The sequence below is a fragment of the Drosophila grimshawi genome, unplaced genomic scaffold (genome assembly GCF_018153295.1).
Source record: "Drosophila grimshawi isolate 15287-2541.00 unplaced genomic scaffold, ASM1815329v1 contig_1006, whole genome shotgun sequence".
Lineage (NCBI taxonomy): Eukaryota > Metazoa > Arthropoda > Insecta > Diptera > Drosophilidae > Drosophila > Drosophila grimshawi.
Window position 1 is genome coordinate 1211020 of NW_025062489.1, and position 16434 is coordinate 1227453.

Consider the following 16434-nt stretch of genomic DNA (forward strand, 5'->3'; position numbering starts at 1 on the left):
ATTTCGTTATTTCCGTTTAAATGAGTACATCATTTGCTAACTAGGGTAAAGGGTAAAGACTTAGTTTTGTGGAATTTAAAGAAAAGTGTAAAATAAAATGATGCAATGATGAACCAGAGCATTTTGTGAAAGTCCTCTTGCAGGTAGCAACTTATATTGCTATTTGTATTCAAAAAAACGTAGAAAAAGTGACTTCACGCTCCTTATATATTCATCTTTACCTTTTTCGAAATAAACAAGCCCTACATTAGTCTCACAAATTTTCTTTTCTATTTTAACAAAAGCAGCGCTTGCCATCTAAATATGTCCAAGGATGCAAGCAGCGCGTTTGTTCAACAGAATGTGAGAAAGCTTGTGAAATGTTTAGCTGGCGGCAACGTAAGTAAAATCACTGCATAAGTGTTTGTAAACATGTATATTAACACTGCTGATTTCTGATCTCTGATTTGTGCAGTCGACAAAATCTCAGAGACGAACTTTGGAGCAATATGGATTGCACAAGGTGCAAATTCATCGCTCCTTGGCTATCAACAGACACGAAGTGCGACGATCCGTTGATAATATGATCGAGAGATTTCGCTGCGAGGGCATGCCGCATCAGGCTAGCGCACTGCGGTATCTGAGCACGCTCATCATGGACCATGACTTGTGGAAGTCCCTCTACGTGACGGACGTACAATATTCGGTCATCGATTTTCTCCTGAGCGTGACCTATGCGCCCATCCAAACGGTGCGACGCAATAGAAGACTGATGGATCTACAGCTTCTGGTTCTAAAACATGATCTCGAAAGGGCGCCGACTAACGATAAACTCGTGAATCAGTCCCTGTCTAATCCTGCAGAGGCAGACGTCGATTGGGTGGCGGTACTAACAGAGGATTTCGATAAAGAATCACTACTAAGCTCGGATAGCAACAGCAGCTTGAGCGTAGGTTCTTTTATATAACAATTAACAATTTGCAGCATAAAGCTAAACCCGTTTATTATGCTTTGCCCACTTCAAAGGACTGGTCCGATGACGAAGAAAGTTTCAGTACAGAGAACACAATGCATGAGATCGAGGAGGAAGAATCAAGTACGAGCCTGCAGCTGTTTGTCAGAAATTTTCCTTGCCACTCAACTGAATCGACATCGTTCGATGGCACCCCAAAACGTTCCAGCTGGTGCAAGCTGCCCACGCTGTCAGCGGTGCAGGCTCCAAGTGCGCTGCCAACATACACCAAATTTATTGCCGAATCCACTAATCTGTCGACAAAGGTGCATTCTTATTGGTGGCTGCAACACGTCAAATGCTATTCATATACAATGAATTTCGATCCATTAGCGAACTTTGCTAGTGCTTATGTGCAGTATATGAATCCACAGACGCAACGCTTGCTGCCTAAAACCATCGATGAGCACAGCCTGATTCGTGAGATCATCTTCATGTTTTTTATGCCGGCTAGTTGCTGCTTCTTTCGTGTGCACCCAGAATCGATGGAGATCAGCGTTTGCAGTGATGTTTCCATCTGCAGCGTTAGCAACGTATGTATATGATAAAATCAGAAATGTATAGCAATTATGATTCCCAATTGTATTGTAATGTTTATTAGGGCACTCTGAAGACAGTGCTGGAGGCGGAGGTGTTGCCAGCCATGCAGGCCATGCAACAACTGCGACAGATTGTCAAAGAGCATACGCTGCTCAACGACCATACGCCCACCTCAGGGACACTTCAATGCTTTGCTGTGGGGCTGCGCGATGTCATCCAGCCCATCGAGCAGCGTCTCATTGCCTTCGAACGGCAACTGCTTGACTGTGGCGCCGGCATTACGGAGTCGTCTCTAACGCTGATTGCCTTTGTGCGGCACATGGATGTGCAATTCAAACAGCTGCAGGTTATCCAATCGCTTGCGGCCAACGCAATTGTTACGGCCCCGCCGCATCTGCGGAGCGCCTATCTGCTCTCTCATCTGTTTAAGCACACAAAAATGCACGTACCGAACCAGAAGATGGCAATGGCACTCCTGCTGATCACGCTGAAGCGCTATTGCACCATCATTGATAACTGGTGGCGCAGTGGCAATCTTAAAGACAGTCGCCACGAGTTTATAATGGAATGCAGTCGCGATGACAGTGTGTATGCTGTACAAAGCGTACGTGAACGTTGCCGAACGGAGGACCCAAAGGATGTGCATCGAATTATACTTAAGGAACTGCGCGACTGCAAATTATATCACTTGCTCATGGAGCATGCACTCCAGTTCGGTGAGACGCAGAATCTGCTGGGCAGCCACAATTTGCTGGGTGAGTTGATTGAGAACAGCAAACAGGTTGGATCGCTGCACTCGGATCTTATCAAAGAGCTCTTCGATGAGCTGAAGAGCTTTGGATGCGTCGCCTGCCCAGTTGGTCGCCGGCGTACTAGCGTTCTGGACGATGTTCGCCAGAACTGGCAGCAGGACAAAGCGCTGATACTGCAGAGATTCAGTGAGCTGGGCGATCCGCAGCTAATGGGCTTTTTTACGCAGCACCTGAAGCAATCACAACGGGAGCAAGTGCAAATGGAACAGAGAACGCCGCCGCTGCAGGTGCTCGATATATTGGAAGCGCTGGAAATATGCACGCCACTGCAGTTGCCCCAGGTGCTGCCACGTGCCCTGGCCAAGGTGTTACGGAATCGCATCGAACTGGCCAATGTCTTTGTGATGCGATGGTATCGTGAGGAGTTGCTGCTGGGTGAACATGTACGCTTTCTGCGCCATCTGCTTATGTTGGAGGCTGACTATCTGCTATATCCATTCTATACATGGCTCTACCGCAAGATTGAGTCGGGCGAGCAATGGGCGCGCACATCGGATCTCACCAAGTACCTGTACACGGTCCTGGATCCGCACTATCCGGCCATGGCCAGCGATATATATGTGGAGATCATTTCGCGCATGCGCTCACAGTCAATTAAAGTGTTCGAAGCTCTGGAAGCCATCGAGGTGAAGTACACCATGCCGCAGGCGCTGTCGACCATTGTTACAGAGGAAAATATGAAGTGTTACAATGACATTTGGAGGCTATTGCTCAAGATCAAATGGGCGGCATGGAAGCTGGAGAATATGCGTTTCATACGGCGTAACTCGAAAGATCTGTACGCACCGCTCGATCTGCTGGGCCTGACGGTGCGCCGGCTGGAAATGCTCCGTTTTTGGATGATCAATCTGATCAGCAGCCTGCATACGCATCTCTGCACCCACGTTATACACGCCATGGGCATGCACTTCGAACTCGAACTGAAGAAGACGCGCAACATCCGCGAGCTGACCAAGCTGCACAAAGACTATCTGTTGCAGCTATCCAGGCACTGTCTGCTCACCAAAGAATTTGAGGACTTTCGCTCGGCTCTGGAGCAGATATTCCATTTGGTATTTGTGCTGGACATGGAGTGGCATAGCTGCACTAGCTATCTAAATGATTCGCATGCGCTTAGCATAGATCCTAGCTTTTGTGGTGGTGACTCCAGCTATGTGGGCTGCAAAAGTTTGGATACCTCTGAAGTTAACAATGGTTTGGAGTATCTGGCGCTTAGCCAGGTGGGCGAGATTGAAGGCACCTACAAACGTTGCCATCAATTGCTGGCCTCAACACTCACGACGCTTGTCTATAAGGACGATCACAAGATTTGTAAGTGAAAATCATATATGTATATACATATATATTATTGTACTCTGTTACACCATTTATCTGTCTCTTTTACACATTTTTATCTCTTTTTAATTGCAGTCAGTTCTCTGGAACTGGCTCTGAGCTCGAGCGTGCCCTGCTAAATCTATGACCGATCCCAAGGACCCACCCACACACACCCACCCACATACACCCACACACATACACACATACACCCACACACACACACAGACACACGTGTAATTACATTATTCATTAAAGTTGTGTTTGTATAAGGAGAAAGTGGCGTTGTGTTTCTTAAATAAAATATTGAAATTATTTGCATTATGCATTAAGCGTTAATAAATTATTAACATTACAACGTATTTAATTGTTAAATTGCAATGTGTGTGTTACTTTTTTATTTTTTTAATATTAATTTTATTTATCATGGGCTTGACCACATTTTAAATTGCAAGCAGCTAAGGGGATGATTTAAATACCTTGTTGTCCTGGCAACCACGACCGGCAAAAACATCAAAACAGCAAATCGAAAAAGGTTGTCAGTGAACTAGTTGGTTATGAGAATGGATACCGAGATTAGGAGCAGCAGCAACTACTACAACAATGGCCAGACATGTACGTACATAGATCCACAAATATATATATTTTAACTATATGCATATATTTCTAGTGCTGCCGCATCGTTCCAATTTATTGCTGCAAATGCTGCTACAGACCAATGCCTACGTCTCGGTCATCTGGAGTTTCAGCTATTTGCTGCACATGATCATCTGGGTGAGTTAGATCAGCCGAACGATTTACATACATATACATTTGTCTCGGTTTCGCCGATCTGTTGCAGTCGTTTCGATTGTGGAACTACACTGGCCTGGCCATGCTGCTGGCCTATGTGCTGGCAGTTGGCACTGAATCGCTGCGCCTCTATGCCAGCTACTCAATTAATCTGGGCATTGGTGCGACGACCATGTGGTTGCTGTTGACGCTAACGCCTTGCGTCCTGCTGCCCGCGCTGGTCTATCTGCGTCTGGCTGCTGCTTTGGGTGACTGCTGGCTGCAGTTCATCTCGAATGTGCAGCTTGTACTGATTGCGTTGGAGGCGCTCGTGGCGCTCATACATTATGCACTGTGCACCTCCAGCATTAGGGAGAAGCAGTCGCGGCAACTGCTGATGCTCAAGGCCAAACAACTGTAACTTCAATGTGCACGTTAATGTTTATGTGGATTTCGACTTAAACAACATCATATTCTAAATAGTATATGTATCAGCGTATAGTATAGTACTATTAATATAAGCTAAACTAGCAAGCTAAAGGAATTTCGATCATCATCACTTGAATCACACTTTGCGCGCATCGTCCAAACTGTGCGCCTTGAGCAGTGCATCGATCCGATCGAGTTGTGCCCGCATTGTGGGCAAGTAATTGGTCAGCACCTCGATATTCTCCTGCTGGGCGGCCCCCTGGCCGAGCAGCTGGCTGCGTGTGGGCACCCAACTATAGATGATCTGGAGAAAAACAAATTAGAAAACGTTAGAAATTAAGCATTGCATTTTCGGCACTTTCGATAATTGCACTCTCACCTTGATGGTGCTTTGGACAATGAAGCCGTGATAGGGCTTTAGGGTGCGCTCGTAGGCATCCTGTAAATGATGCTTCAGTGCCTCTGTGTTTTGTGCATCGTTGTAGATGTTCTCGAAGAACGTGCAAATTAATTGCAGACCGCGCTTTAGCCAGAGCAGCGCATTTGCCGCAAAATCATCCACATTCACATTCGTCACAATCATATCTTCCAGATATTGATATTTCAGTACATCCGTGCCATAGACCTTGGTTAGTTTCTGTGCCAAAGATGTGATAAATACTTTTGTGACATATATGTATGATTGCATTGGGTTAAAACTTACATTTATATTGCCATTCATATCGCTGATTACGGGCGTGAAGAGCTTCCCAAAGGTTTCTGTTTTAAAGATTGCGGGCATTTAGATAATATATTTAATATATATATAATTTATTCATAGCGATCGATCAACTACTGATCGAATAGGCTCACCAATTACAATTACAATTTCCTTTGCCGCATTTAAAAATGTCTGCGTTTCTATTTTATCCGTCGCATCCGGGAAGCCTTTCAAGACTTTAAATTTTATGCGCGCATCCACCATATTTAATTGGGTTCCTGTACGATCCTACAGCTGCTGCTCCAGTTGAGCTCTGAAATGTGAATGACACACAAGCGCCACAATTAGTAATTAGCGCAGGTTTTTCTTGTCTCTTGCCAATATGAATTTAACTATACATATAATATACACTTTTTTTTTCAATATGTTTATCTTATCAGGCAGACCTCTGCCAAAAATATATTTTTTTTTTTAAGTTTGCTTGTTTGTTGCTTCTATCACAGCATATTCACTATCGAACTGTTGGCTTAGCAAAAAAAGCCAAACAGAAAACAAAGTGTAAGAAATGCGAGTTGTTTGTCGACGCTGCACAGTGTTTAAAGAAACGAACTCACGTGTTCCAATTTCAAGTCGACTTTGAACTGAAATCAATTTGTTTGTAATATATATTTTTTCGACATACCTCTGAGAGTATTTTGAGTAATTCAATGTTGATTGGCTGAGTTGATAGCGGCTTTCTAAAAGAAGCTACAAAGAAAAATTTTGATTTCTCATTAGTTATTTGAAATGAAAAGCAAAAATCGTTACGAATATGTGAATCATGTTTAAGAAATCTATTTTCGAATATTGTTCATTTGCAGCGTTTACACCAATGTGCAGCAATGCTGACAACGCAAAAGCTTAACCCATTTGACATAGACAACGATCGATGAGTACTTCTCTGCGATAGTCGTCTTGAGGCTCTATCTCTCCCACGTCTCTCTCAGCTGCTTTGCCAGCTCAGCTGAGAGATCAGCTAACAATCTCAGTGGAATGGGGAGCTACTCTCAAAGCTATTTATCTCGTCTATTTCGACTTTAACTATCTGCGTACGATCATCGAACTTTGATAGCAATTCGAGAGCCGGTTCCGTCAGTCGATGTTATTAACCCACGGGCACTTGTTGATTTAATAGCTGCGCGCATGAATCATCTAGTTGTGAGTAGTTTCAGATATATGTAGCTGCATATGTCGCAACATGACTCATAATTTACAATATATGATTTGTTATCTCTTCCCCAGTCCATTGAGGCAGGACAGCACTTCTTAATGGGTTGCAAGCCACATGCCAATTTGATTGTATTGATATCTTTTCAGTGTTATTCATTTATTGAATCAAGTCAGAGCTATTCTGTTTATAATTCAAAAAATATATAATACTGTATTTTAGCAGCAGACATTGCACACGTAGCTTTACTTGTTTAAATTATTTCAATAGAGAATTCAAATTAGTTTTAAAGATACGCTTTATCTTTAATAGATAGCCAAGTTCCGTAATGATATTTAAATATATATATATATATATATATATATATATATATATATATGTTGGTATTGCGTGGCTTTGCTTAGGTCAAGTGGGTTTATGGAAATGTTTCACTTTAAAAGTGAGTTCAACAATTGGTTGAAAAACAACAATTTTGCATGACAAAGACTTAGACAGTTTCGGGTTTCGCAGTGTAATTTTAGTGGATGAGCATACTGAAGAAATAGATCTACAACTATTAATCAAAATAAATATATGTATTAAGAAAACTGTAGGTAAAAGTTGTAAATAACTTCTTGAATTATGTTGTATTCTGATTATTATACTACGATTTCATTTGAAAGCAAATCGCGTCAGCATTTATTGTGCTCATTAGCAGTTATCGTTTTAACGACTATTATAAATATCAATCAACATTTGTTTAATTTCGAACACGCAAATATTCGTGAGTCATTGAATTTACACCCACTTGGAATACACTCAGGTTTCAGAAAATGAGAAAGAGCAAATGGAGATTTTAAAGTACTATAATTCCAAATTGGAGGATCGGTTGACTATTGGATTTAAAGCTGGTTTGCCAACTAAGTTGATCAAGATGTTGAGGATTTTTATGGTTTATGGAATTATGCGACTCAAAGCTCACCGGGGCGATAGCTAGTTGGAAGCGTTGTCACAGGTCAAGCGTTTGGTGTCGCCGTCAATGGTCAGTATAAAGACGTAGTGGGTGCGCTGGGTGGTCAAAAGATGCCAGAGCGCAGCGGGCAGCTGGAAGCGATGCGCCTGCTGCTGCTCCTCGAACACCTCGTAGTGGGCAACCAGGCTATTTAGATTGCAGCGCAACTCGATGAGACGCAGTGGTATACTTGACACAATTTCAGCGCTCGCTGACAGCAACTCAATGTGTGGCTGCTGCTTCTGAGCCTGGGGCTCCAAGTCGGGTCGCATCCAGCGATGCTGGGCGAGAATGACGGCACAGTTGTTTGTAAAGTAGAAACTATCGTTGCGTCGCTGCTCGTGATAGGTATCCAGATACTCGCTGCCCGCCGGCTTCTTTAGCTTCAGCTGGGTGAATCGTGGACGCACCAGAGATGTGGATGCATCTGTGGCCGCCACCGCCGCAGCCGCCACAATACGCTGCGGCAGATGCTCCGTGGGCTGATCAACGGTTAGCACACGATTTAGGAAATCAAATCCATGGCCCATCACACCATCGATGGTGTGGCCGAGGTCGAAGCAGTGGCCTAGCTCGTGACAGACAGCGCCCAAGGTGCTGGCATAAACGCCGCCGTAGGTGCGTCGATAGTTGCTCTCGTCCGGCAGTCGTGTCACATCCACACGCCTCGTGCTCCGTATGCACTCGCCAATCTCCGCAAAGCGTCGTGGCCATGCATAAAAATGACCGCTTCCAAACAGAGCCAATCCACCGCCACCCAAAGCAGCGTGCGCCTTCAGATTCCGACGGATATTCGCGTAACTGTAATCACCACTGGCTGCCACTCCAGCGCCGTCGTATTGGGTACAGCCAATGAATGCAATAAACTTAAGATGCAGCTGCTGGCCCCAGTTGGGACACGCGAGTATCTCGCTGGCGAATCGCTGCCAGAGTTCGTCCTCGCCGCAGCCACGCACCGTCGCTCCACTCAGCTGGCTGCGGAAGATTTGACAGGTGCCGTTTAAGCTGAACGTGCGATTCGCATAGCCGGCAGCCTGCAGCTTATGCGCATAAATGCATTGCACCAGGCGCAGATTCAAATCAATTAAAGTGCACCGTTCGCGCTGCAACTGCTCTGATTCTGCCGGCTCGTCGTCGTGGTCGCTGGGACGACACAATAGATACAATGGTTGCACACGATAAGTGCTGAGACGTCGCTGATAGCTAAATTGCAGCAAACGTTTGCTGCTGCAACAGTTTAATTGCAGCTCACACGGCTCCTCCTCCTGCACCTCCTGCGATTCCTTATCCGACTCTGATTCCAAATCAAACAGTAGCTTAAACTCACCAACAGCAGACAGCTGGGTGAGTTGCTCCCGTTTCGACCGGCGCAAAGATAGTGTAGCCGTCAGCTGATTGCCACTGGAGCAGCTGGGCAGCAGTCGGCCCTTTATCAGCAGGAGGCTGTGACGCACTTTGTCTGACTCTCGCAGAGATTCGACTTCAATCTGATGGGTGCGCTGGCAGACGTTGACGCTGCTGGTCATTGCTCCCCGACCGGCGGAACGCAAATCGGTTTATAAAACAGTTGAACGCTGCATGCATCACAGCTGTAACAATTAGAGATGGGCGCTTGCTCAGACATAACGTGACACGGTATGCACGAAGCCCAGCAAAAAAAGAAGAAGGAAAACAGCAGCAAACAAATAATCCCAATGTGTTTTACATAGCTTAAAGGATTGCGCTTAGAGTTTGATAAAAATAACACTAAATAGCAGCACATCTGGCACAAGGGAAAAATACTGTAAGCATTAAGTGAATTGTTATATTAACAATCATTCTACGAATAATACAGTTAAGAAGTTCAATGCACGCAAATAGTTAAACAAATGTTAAATGCTAAAACAATTGTACCTGGGAAGGAGATCATCATATATTGATGGTGGCACTTATGAGCCTCTACTCTATGAATGTGTGCGTGTGTGTGTTGTGTGTGTATGATAAGTGGTAACACGATATCACACGAATATATACCACACTATTATTATTATTATTATCTATAATCATCTATCTGAATGAACTCATTATTTAATTCATCCTCAATTTATTCATACCGTTCCAATCAGTTAAGTCTGGCTATATATAAAGCAATGACCGGTTTATACAATCACAAACAAAAGCAAACGAATATCGCAAATTAACATATTTACGCACTCTCTCCAAGTTCAAATATAATTCAAAGCATCGAAATCCTATGAAAAAGCATGAACGATTTTAGAGACGGTTCGCTTATTTAGTATTTATTAATTTTATGTAACTGAGCACAATTTCAAAGTATTTTGCATTATTTAGAAGTCGATCTGCTGTCGAGCAGGGGTTCATGACCCACCGCGAAAATGCTAACACAAATCGATCGGTTCGCACAAGAACCGGTTTGTTTCTTTTTAAGTTTGAACTTAAGCCTAAGCTGACGACGACGCGTTGCACGCGTGCAACAGCTGCCTGGGTAGAGATTCCAGAGAGAGTTTGGGTTTCAGTTGCAGTTAATTAAATAGTGTACTAGTTACTAGCTAAGTTTGCCATTGTGCGTGGTGCGATATTTTGAAATGAGTTCCATGTACTCCTCGTGCTTGTCCAGACTGGCCAACAGGCCACCTGTATTCACTGACGAATCGTGGGGTCCATATTGGATTCGCTCGCCATCGAGCGTTGTCATGGCGCCACCGAGGGCGCGCAGTATGGCTTCGCCGGCACAAATGTCCCACTTCTTGATGATGGAGGTATGCAGATAGGCAGTGGCATTATTGGCTACCACTTGTAGCACCTTATAGCCAGCGCCAGCGGCCGTCAGCAAACTGACATTCGCACCAAAAACATTGCGCGCCACATTCTTGACAGCGGCAGCATGGGACCGCGAAACGGTTATGATGGGCTGGTCGGAGTTGAGGCGCGGCATTTGATGCAGCTCTTGCAGGTATTCGGATCTGCTTTGGCCAACCCACGCCCAGGCGGTTTGACCGCTGAAGGGACTATGTATGACGCCAATCACTGGACGACCTGCCACAGCCACACACACCATTGTCGTCACATACTCGTACAGCTCCTCTGGGGTACGAGGATTACGATTAGATAAGATTGAACTATACGGTTGGCTTTTTTGTATGACAGTGATTTACCTGTAAACTCCTTGGTGGCATCCAACGGATCCACCCAGACGGTCACATCTTGAGCAGTGACCGACATGTCGGGCACCTTGGCCGTCTCGTGCAACACAGTTGGATCCAGATCAAAGCTGTACGCATCCTTGCAATGCTCCTTATCCTCCTCCGAGAAGATGCGTACACGTGGAAAAATGCGTTGCAGGCCCTGCTTCATCACACAATGCGATCGCCCGTCTGCATCCGTAAATGGATCGTTGACACCCTCAGCCGTTTTGCCCTTACTGCGCTCCTTTAATTGACGCGAATGCATCACGTCGACCACCTCCAGACCGCCGCGCTGTGCCGCCTGTATGGCGGCAATGAGCATCTTGCGTAGATTCACATTGTTGTCGCTGCGCAGCATGCCGTAAATGGCCGGCCGCTCATCTTTCTGGAAGTTGAGAAAGTACACAAGCGCAATGGTCAGCAGAATGGCAGTGATGGTTGCTGGCACCCGGTTGATGCGTATGGTGCGCCCGTTCATATTGTCTGTCAGTTTATTGCTCATTAGTAGCCAAGACGTCTTAATTCCTTCACAGTTCAGCTAAGCAGAAGTCGCCCGTAATTCTTTCTTCACATGCGAAGTGCGGCGGTCGACGTGCCACTGGCCGCGGGCAATGCCAGATCAGCACAGGTTCTGCCGATGCCGACGCCAATACCCCGCTACGGTTCTACCCTCTGCTGACAGAACAGCACAGAAACAACAAAGTTAATACAAACGAACAACAACTACAACAGCAACAGCAGCAACAGCAGCAACAAATGGCGAAATACCAAAAGTCTGTGTCAATAAACAAATACAGCTCGCCGCCGCGGTCTTATTTTGAGAGAGCGTCTGCGGAGTTGGTAGAACAGACAGTCGCGCCGAGTCCACGTTGCTTTATTTCACCCACTTGTTTCTTGTTCAAAACAAAACAATTGAGCAAAAAAAAAAAACAGAGTTGCCGCGATAGACGTGGTGGCTGGTCGATAAAGCTATCGCTGAATTTGCCAAAGTAAATTAAAAGTTTGTGTGCCTGTATATATATCCTATAATTATATTCCTTTCAACGTATAAATGAACTTTTTAAATAATTTTTTTGCTATATATTAAAAGAAGTTTATGTCATTAATTATCGGCTGCTTTGAAAATAATTGTAATATATTTTAACCTCAACTAACTCAAAATACATTTTTTTGAAACTTAATTTTTCGTTTAGGTTGTTCACATCTAATTGTACATATTGCACATTTGCAATGAAGTCCGTAAATTTCTAATCAGAGTTTTAGTGACAACCAACTATCGAAAAAGCTGCAGCTCTGCCCCGCGATTTGAAAATCAGGGTGGCAGCCTAGCGTTCTAACTGTTTCTAATACGCAACGCGTAGAAATTCGGCGGGAAACATCATGTTAAAACGTAATTTGCAAAGAATTCATCTGACTCTGGCTGATTTGGAGGAGTACCAGGCGTTGCGTAGGCGCAACAAGCTAAGAGCAACTATCGATGCGAGCAGATCATCGTCATCATCGGTTACCGCTACGGCAACCGAAACGGCTCCGTCCACAGATAGCAACTCAACATCGGAGACGCCAGTAACGCAGAGGCATCTGGAGGATCTGCCGGCCGCTACTGGCTGGGCCACAGCTGTTGTGACCAACAGCAATACCAATTCTGGTTCCACCGAAGACGATACCAGTGTGGCTGCTGTGGTCGATGACAACGACACCATCGCTGAGCTCAGTGACGACGGCTGGGTGGATATTGATGAGGAGGATGGCGCCAGAGGTGGAGAGCCATAATTTATAACTGCCAATAGTGACAACTATCACACACATCATTCCATTTGTTTCTTCATACATATATCATGTAATCATCCCAAAATCGTGAAGAAACTAAACTCATGTCAAAGCTCATACTAAAAATGGACGTGAATTTTTGTTTTTGTTTATTTTAGTTTCAGGCAACGGCCAGGATCCTGTTACAGCATTCGCCTGACAGCTTGAGAGCTTTTGGTCGAACTGCGCGAGCTTTTATTGCGCATTTCAGCACGCAGACAAAGCTCAGAAGCCCCGCTGTCGGCGCTGGTTTTAAATGGAAAAAGCTTTCTCATATTCGGCCAAAGGAGCAAACAGGAAAGCTAAGTAAAACTGCTCTAGTCTAGATAGTCTCCGACTAGTTTATACCCAGCACCTACTTAAAATGCACAGTCCCAGCTACGAACGTACATTCAAATTTAAATGCGTATGCAGTGGCTATGTATTTTGTTTTCGGAACCCCATCCAAGGAAATCATTCAAGTTTCGAAATACCGGTTTGGTTTGTCCTAATTTAATGGTAGAATCTGAGATCAGCAATCGTTCTGCCCAAATATGTTCATTACTTTCATTTGCAAAACTTGAATATACCCTTTTGATGGCGTTTAAAATGGGTTACAGGGTATAAGAAATGGCAGTCGTTGAATCCTCAGGTGTCTGTTGCGCAAATGCCACGGTCACTGCGGCACTGTCAGTCGCCGTGTGCGCCTGTCTGTCCGCATAGACATCCGCATCCGCAGTTTGGCAGACAAGCGACGCAATCGAGTCTCGGCGCAGTGATTTCAATTTGCCGGTCGGCCGTCGCACCGGATCCGACCGGCTTACGTTTTTTGTTTATTTTTTTGTTTCTGTTGTTCACGTGTGTGCGTAAGAAAATACGTTTAAATGCTTGTCGTTATCCAAAATTAGTGCGCGCCATCAAATAAATTACGTGAGCAAATTGGATTGTGCGCTGTGCCTTTTAAGTTTGCTATTTCCTTTACCTTAACCCCGTCAGCGTCAATGCTGGCGTCCGTGACCTGCAGTCGAAAAGATCGACCCACGTGCAAGTGTTTAGTCACGTGGTAGCATGGCACCCCCCTCCCCCCACCCACCTTACGCTATCCCCATCCCATATCCTTTGTCAACAAACTATGTAAATGTGAGTTAAGAGAAGAGAGTGAGAGAATGAGAAAGAGAGTATAGCTGGCGAGCAAATGACGGGCGGCGTTGCATTGATGTAACCACCTGTCACACATACACAACAACAATAAAAACAACAACAACAAAAAACACACACATATATGTAGTGACTGGCACGAGACGCGACACGTGTGGCACTATTCGAAAGCGAAAGCAAAAACGCCAAAGTACAGTAACACTTTCCTTTGAGGCAAATGGGTACAAATACAAATAAAGTTTACTTCTGTAAATACTGAGTAAATCTTCGGCTGCTCCTTTAGAAGACATATGTACAAATAAGTATTATAATCGCATTAAAAGTAGAATAAAAAAACCATCGTTTATCAATCGATGAAAAATATTGATGAATTTTCTTTATACAGAATAAAACATTATTCCGAAAAAACGTTTTTTTGCGTACAACTTATTTTATTATACAAGCAAAAAATTGTTAAAAATACATTCATTACATTCATTAAGACAAAGGTTTTTTTTGTTTGTTTTTAATACATGAATATTATAATGTTTCTATGATTCAGCAAACTTAATCTTTTGTACAAGTTTTTCTTGTTGGTCAGTGTATGAAATGCACTTTTGAGCCAACAAATTTTATATGCAAAATACTATATCTATGGTCAAGGTTCTTAAGTATAAGGCAAGGCTTCTGTGTGTGTGTATGTGCTGTGTGTGTGTGTGTGTGTGTGTGTGTTTATATAGCCGGCCACTGGAGCTTTTTATAAGTTTTACATAATTAGCAACTGCGTAGGCTTATGGACATTAGGGCAGAGTGAGTATTTTGTTTTTGTCAATCGAAAGCAACATTTCTGCAGAAAATCAAAGTTCTACGAATTTATATAATTATCGACAAATTTTAAGTTGTAAAAGAAGAAATGATAAAAACTTATAATTCTGATATATTCATAATTAACAGTATATGCTTATATAAAATAAAATCTTACAGGAGTAACTTTTGTTGTTCTTTTTGAGATCGAATCTTAGCCTTTTCAACAAAATCAGATTAAGAAAATGTAGATTTTCTTTAATTTATTATAAGTTCTGGCATTTTGTATTTAAAATAACAAATAAAGAAAAAAACTTTTTATTTGTAGCTCTAGCATAGAAAACTAACATTTCGCATGACTGCATTTAAGGTTAAGGGTCATTGAGTGAAATTAAAGCTCAATTAAAAATGTTGGTTCGCTCAACCCTAATGTCAAAAACATCTAGATATGCGTGTGTGTGTATGTAATTACATGTGCAATCTGATGCTTAGCCGGGTTTATGTTACAGCTGCTGCTGCTGTTGCTGTTGACGTCGCTTTAGGGAAGCCATCAACAGGTGAGAGAAGGCTCCCAATGCGCTCAAATTGCACACAAACACCCACACATGCAGTGACTTGCATTATTAATACGGCACAATGAGCAAGTGCATGTTAAATAGAAAGCGGCAACAATGCAAACGACCCCCTTCCCCCCACAGACTGCTCTCCCCGTTATCTTCATCGTATCTCATTTCTCTGTCGGGCTAACAAGCTCTCCAGTTTCTTGTTGCCTGCTTTTAGGCTGGCAGTGTATTGTGTTTCGTATTGAGTATGCAAAACAAAATGGCTGAATAATGTACAGTTGATTTATGAATACCAAACACACACACACACACACTCACACACTAAGGCACATATTGATGTATATCTTTGCATTGCATGTTTTGTCAGCTAATTTGCATCAATCTATGTTGTGCCACTTTCGTCACTTGGCGTTGTGTGTGTGCGTGTCACTTGGTGGGTTGGGTTGGAGAGGGTTATTTTCATGTTCGATGCACACAGGCCAATGCCTATATATTCCAATGAATAACAGCGAACGTCAATGACAACTGATTGACAAATCAACAACAAGAACAACAGATATGCATAACAACATTATAAAACAAAGCAAAAACAAAAGAAATAAAAACCAAAGCAAAAGCGCAGTAATCAAATCAATATTAATGATTGAAATGAAATTCAATTTGAATTTGGTGTGAAATGTATATGCACATGAAGCAAAGACTGAAGGAAATGATTATGCAACGTTTTCTTTTGGTTTATACAACCAAGCGTATCATAATCCTGTCACGGAACGACACACAATATAAATATATATATATGTACGGATGAACTGAATTTTGATGGTCTCAAATTCACATTGGTTCATCACATTGAACAGAATAGTCCAGATCAGTTATCTATTACTATATAAGTTAAAACGATTGGCAAACCTTTCTAAGCATATCTAAATTTGCAATATGGCCTAATTTGTTCGACTTAAAGAAAACAATAAGATACATTTAAAGTGTTAAAATGTGTGCTAATGCTAAGTGTAAAAAATTACACAATTTGAAGTTAATGCTGCGAGCAGATGAAGTACTCGGACATTTGGATACCCTTGCAATGAGTATTATAATAATATGGTAAGGTTTGTGACTAGAACGGTCGTTATTTTTATTAATCTTTACCATGACACTAAACTCGGGAATGGAGCGGCACGATACCCTCTGAGAAGGGGTGACTG

At 43.2% G+C, this 16434-nt stretch overlaps 6 protein-coding genes across 10 annotated transcripts; 3 read left to right on the plus strand and 3 right to left on the minus strand.

Annotated features, from left to right (window-relative positions):
* The first annotated feature begins 3 nt into the window (after nt 1-3).
* Nucleotides 4-3981, plus strand: LOC6565263. Of its 2 annotated transcripts, none has more exons than XM_001990959.2 (6): nt 4-52; nt 288-378; nt 455-928; nt 1006-1524; nt 1593-3654; nt 3754-3981. In XM_001990959.2, exons 2-6 carry the CDS (start codon nt 304-306, stop codon nt 3795-3797), a joined length of 3174 nt encoding a protein of 1057 aa, XP_001990995.1. In that variant the 5' UTR covers nt 4-52; nt 288-303; the 3' UTR covers nt 3798-3981. The 2 variants fall into 2 exon arrangements, with proteins under 2 accessions (XP_001990995.1, XP_043072308.1); XM_043216373.1 differs by lacking the exon at nt 4-52 and adding an exon at nt 134-143.
* Nucleotides 3982-4111: 130 nt separating this feature from the next.
* LOC6565097 lies at nt 4112-4849 on the plus strand. The gene is made up of 3 exons (XM_001990960.2): nt 4112-4272; nt 4328-4431; nt 4499-4849. The coding sequence occupies exons 1-3, from the start codon at nt 4215-4217 to the stop codon at nt 4847-4849; spliced, it is 513 nt and encodes a 170-aa protein (XP_001990996.2). The 5' UTR covers nt 4112-4214.
* A 1-nt stretch (nt 4850) lies between these two features.
* LOC6565098 (glycolipid transfer protein) lies at nt 4851-6304 on the minus strand. Of its 3 annotated transcripts, none has more exons than XM_032738317.1 (5): nt 6240-6304; nt 5710-5870; nt 5561-5616; nt 5237-5494; nt 4851-5161 (listed from the first exon to the last, which is right to left on the minus strand). In XM_032738317.1, exons 2-5 carry the CDS (start codon nt 5819-5821, stop codon nt 4994-4996), a joined length of 594 nt encoding a protein of 197 aa, XP_032594208.1. In that variant the 5' UTR covers nt 5822-5870; nt 6240-6304; the 3' UTR covers nt 4851-4993. The 3 variants fall into 3 exon arrangements, with proteins under 3 accessions (XP_032594208.1, XP_032594209.1, XP_001990997.1); XM_032738318.1 differs by lacking the exon at nt 6240-6304 and adding an exon at nt 6004-6104; XM_001990961.2 differs by lacking the exon at nt 6240-6304 and having other exon boundaries at nt 5710-6073.
* Nucleotides 5807-9332, minus strand: LOC6565272. 2 transcript variants are annotated; one of them, XM_032738316.1, is made up of 2 exons: nt 7726-9332; nt 5807-5870 (listed from the first exon to the last, which is right to left on the minus strand). In XM_032738316.1, exon 1 carries the CDS (start codon nt 9279-9281, stop codon nt 7737-7739), a length of 1545 nt encoding a protein of 514 aa, XP_032594207.1. In that variant the 5' UTR covers nt 9282-9332; the 3' UTR covers nt 5807-5870; nt 7726-7736. The 2 variants fall into 2 exon arrangements, with proteins under 2 accessions (XP_032594207.1, XP_001990998.1); XM_001990962.2 differs by lacking the exon at nt 5807-5870 and adding an exon at nt 6241-6304.
* A 681-nt stretch (nt 9333-10013) lies between these two features.
* On the minus strand, nt 10014-11840 carry LOC6565273 (putative inositol monophosphatase 3). Its single transcript, XM_001990963.2, has 2 exons — nt 10911-11840; nt 10014-10839 (listed from the first exon to the last, which is right to left on the minus strand). The coding sequence occupies exons 1-2, from the start codon at nt 11440-11442 to the stop codon at nt 10301-10303; spliced, it is 1071 nt and encodes a 356-aa protein (XP_001990999.2). The 5' UTR covers nt 11443-11840; the 3' UTR covers nt 10014-10300.
* A 332-nt stretch (nt 11841-12172) lies between these two features.
* Nucleotides 12173-12840, plus strand: LOC6564518. The gene has a single exon (XM_001990964.2). The coding sequence runs from the start codon at nt 12321-12323 to the stop codon at nt 12711-12713; it is 393 nt and encodes a 130-aa protein (XP_001991000.1). The 5' UTR covers nt 12173-12320; the 3' UTR covers nt 12714-12840.
* Nucleotides 12841-16434: the final 3594 nt, after the last annotated feature.

Bases quoted from the DNA above. Each gene is read 5' to 3' on its own strand.
- LOC6565263 (XM_001990959.2), top strand. From the start codon at position 304: ATGTCCAAGGATGCAAGCAGCGCGTTTGTTCAACAGAATGTGAGAAAG. The intron at 929-1,005 runs GTAGGTTCTTTT...CCCACTTCAAAG, and splicing joins ATAGCAACAGCAGCTTGAGC to GACTGGTCCGATGACGAAGA. The intron at 1,525-1,592 runs GTATGTATATGA...AATGTTTATTAG, and splicing joins CCATCTGCAGCGTTAGCAAC to GGCACTCTGAAGACAGTGCT.
- LOC6564518 (XM_001990964.2), top strand. From the start codon at position 12,321: ATGTTAAAACGTAATTTGCAAAGAATTCATCTGACTCTGGCTGATTTG.
- LOC6565273 (XM_001990963.2), bottom strand. From the start codon at position 11,442: ATGAGCAATAAACTGACAGACAATATGAACGGGCGCACCATACGCATC. The intron at 10,840-10,910 runs GTAAATCACTGT...CTCGTACCCCAG, and splicing joins TGCCACCAAGGAGTTTACAG to AGGAGCTGTACGAGTATGTG.
- LOC6565272 (XM_032738316.1), bottom strand. From the start codon at position 9,281: ATGACCAGCAGCGTCAACGTCTGCCAGCGCACCCATCAGATTGAAGTC.
- LOC6565098 (XM_032738317.1), bottom strand. From the start codon at position 5,821: ATGGTGGATGCGCGCATAAAATTTAAAGTCTTGAAAGGCTTCCCGGAT. The intron at 5,495-5,560 runs GTAAGTTTTAAC...TCTTTGGCACAG, and splicing joins ATATGAATGGCAATATAAAT to AAACTAACCAAGGTCTATGG. The intron at 5,162-5,236 runs GTGAGAGTGCAA...GTTTTTCTCCAG, and splicing joins TTGTCCAAAGCACCATCAAG to ATCATCTATAGTTGGGTGCC.
- LOC6565097 (XM_001990960.2), top strand. From the start codon at position 4,215: ATGAGAATGGATACCGAGATTAGGAGCAGCAGCAACTACTACAACAAT. The intron at 4,273-4,327 runs GTACGTACATAG...ATATATTTCTAG, and splicing joins CTACAACAATGGCCAGACAT to TGCTGCCGCATCGTTCCAAT. The intron at 4,432-4,498 runs GTGAGTTAGATC...GATCTGTTGCAG, and splicing joins TGCTGCACATGATCATCTGG to TCGTTTCGATTGTGGAACTA.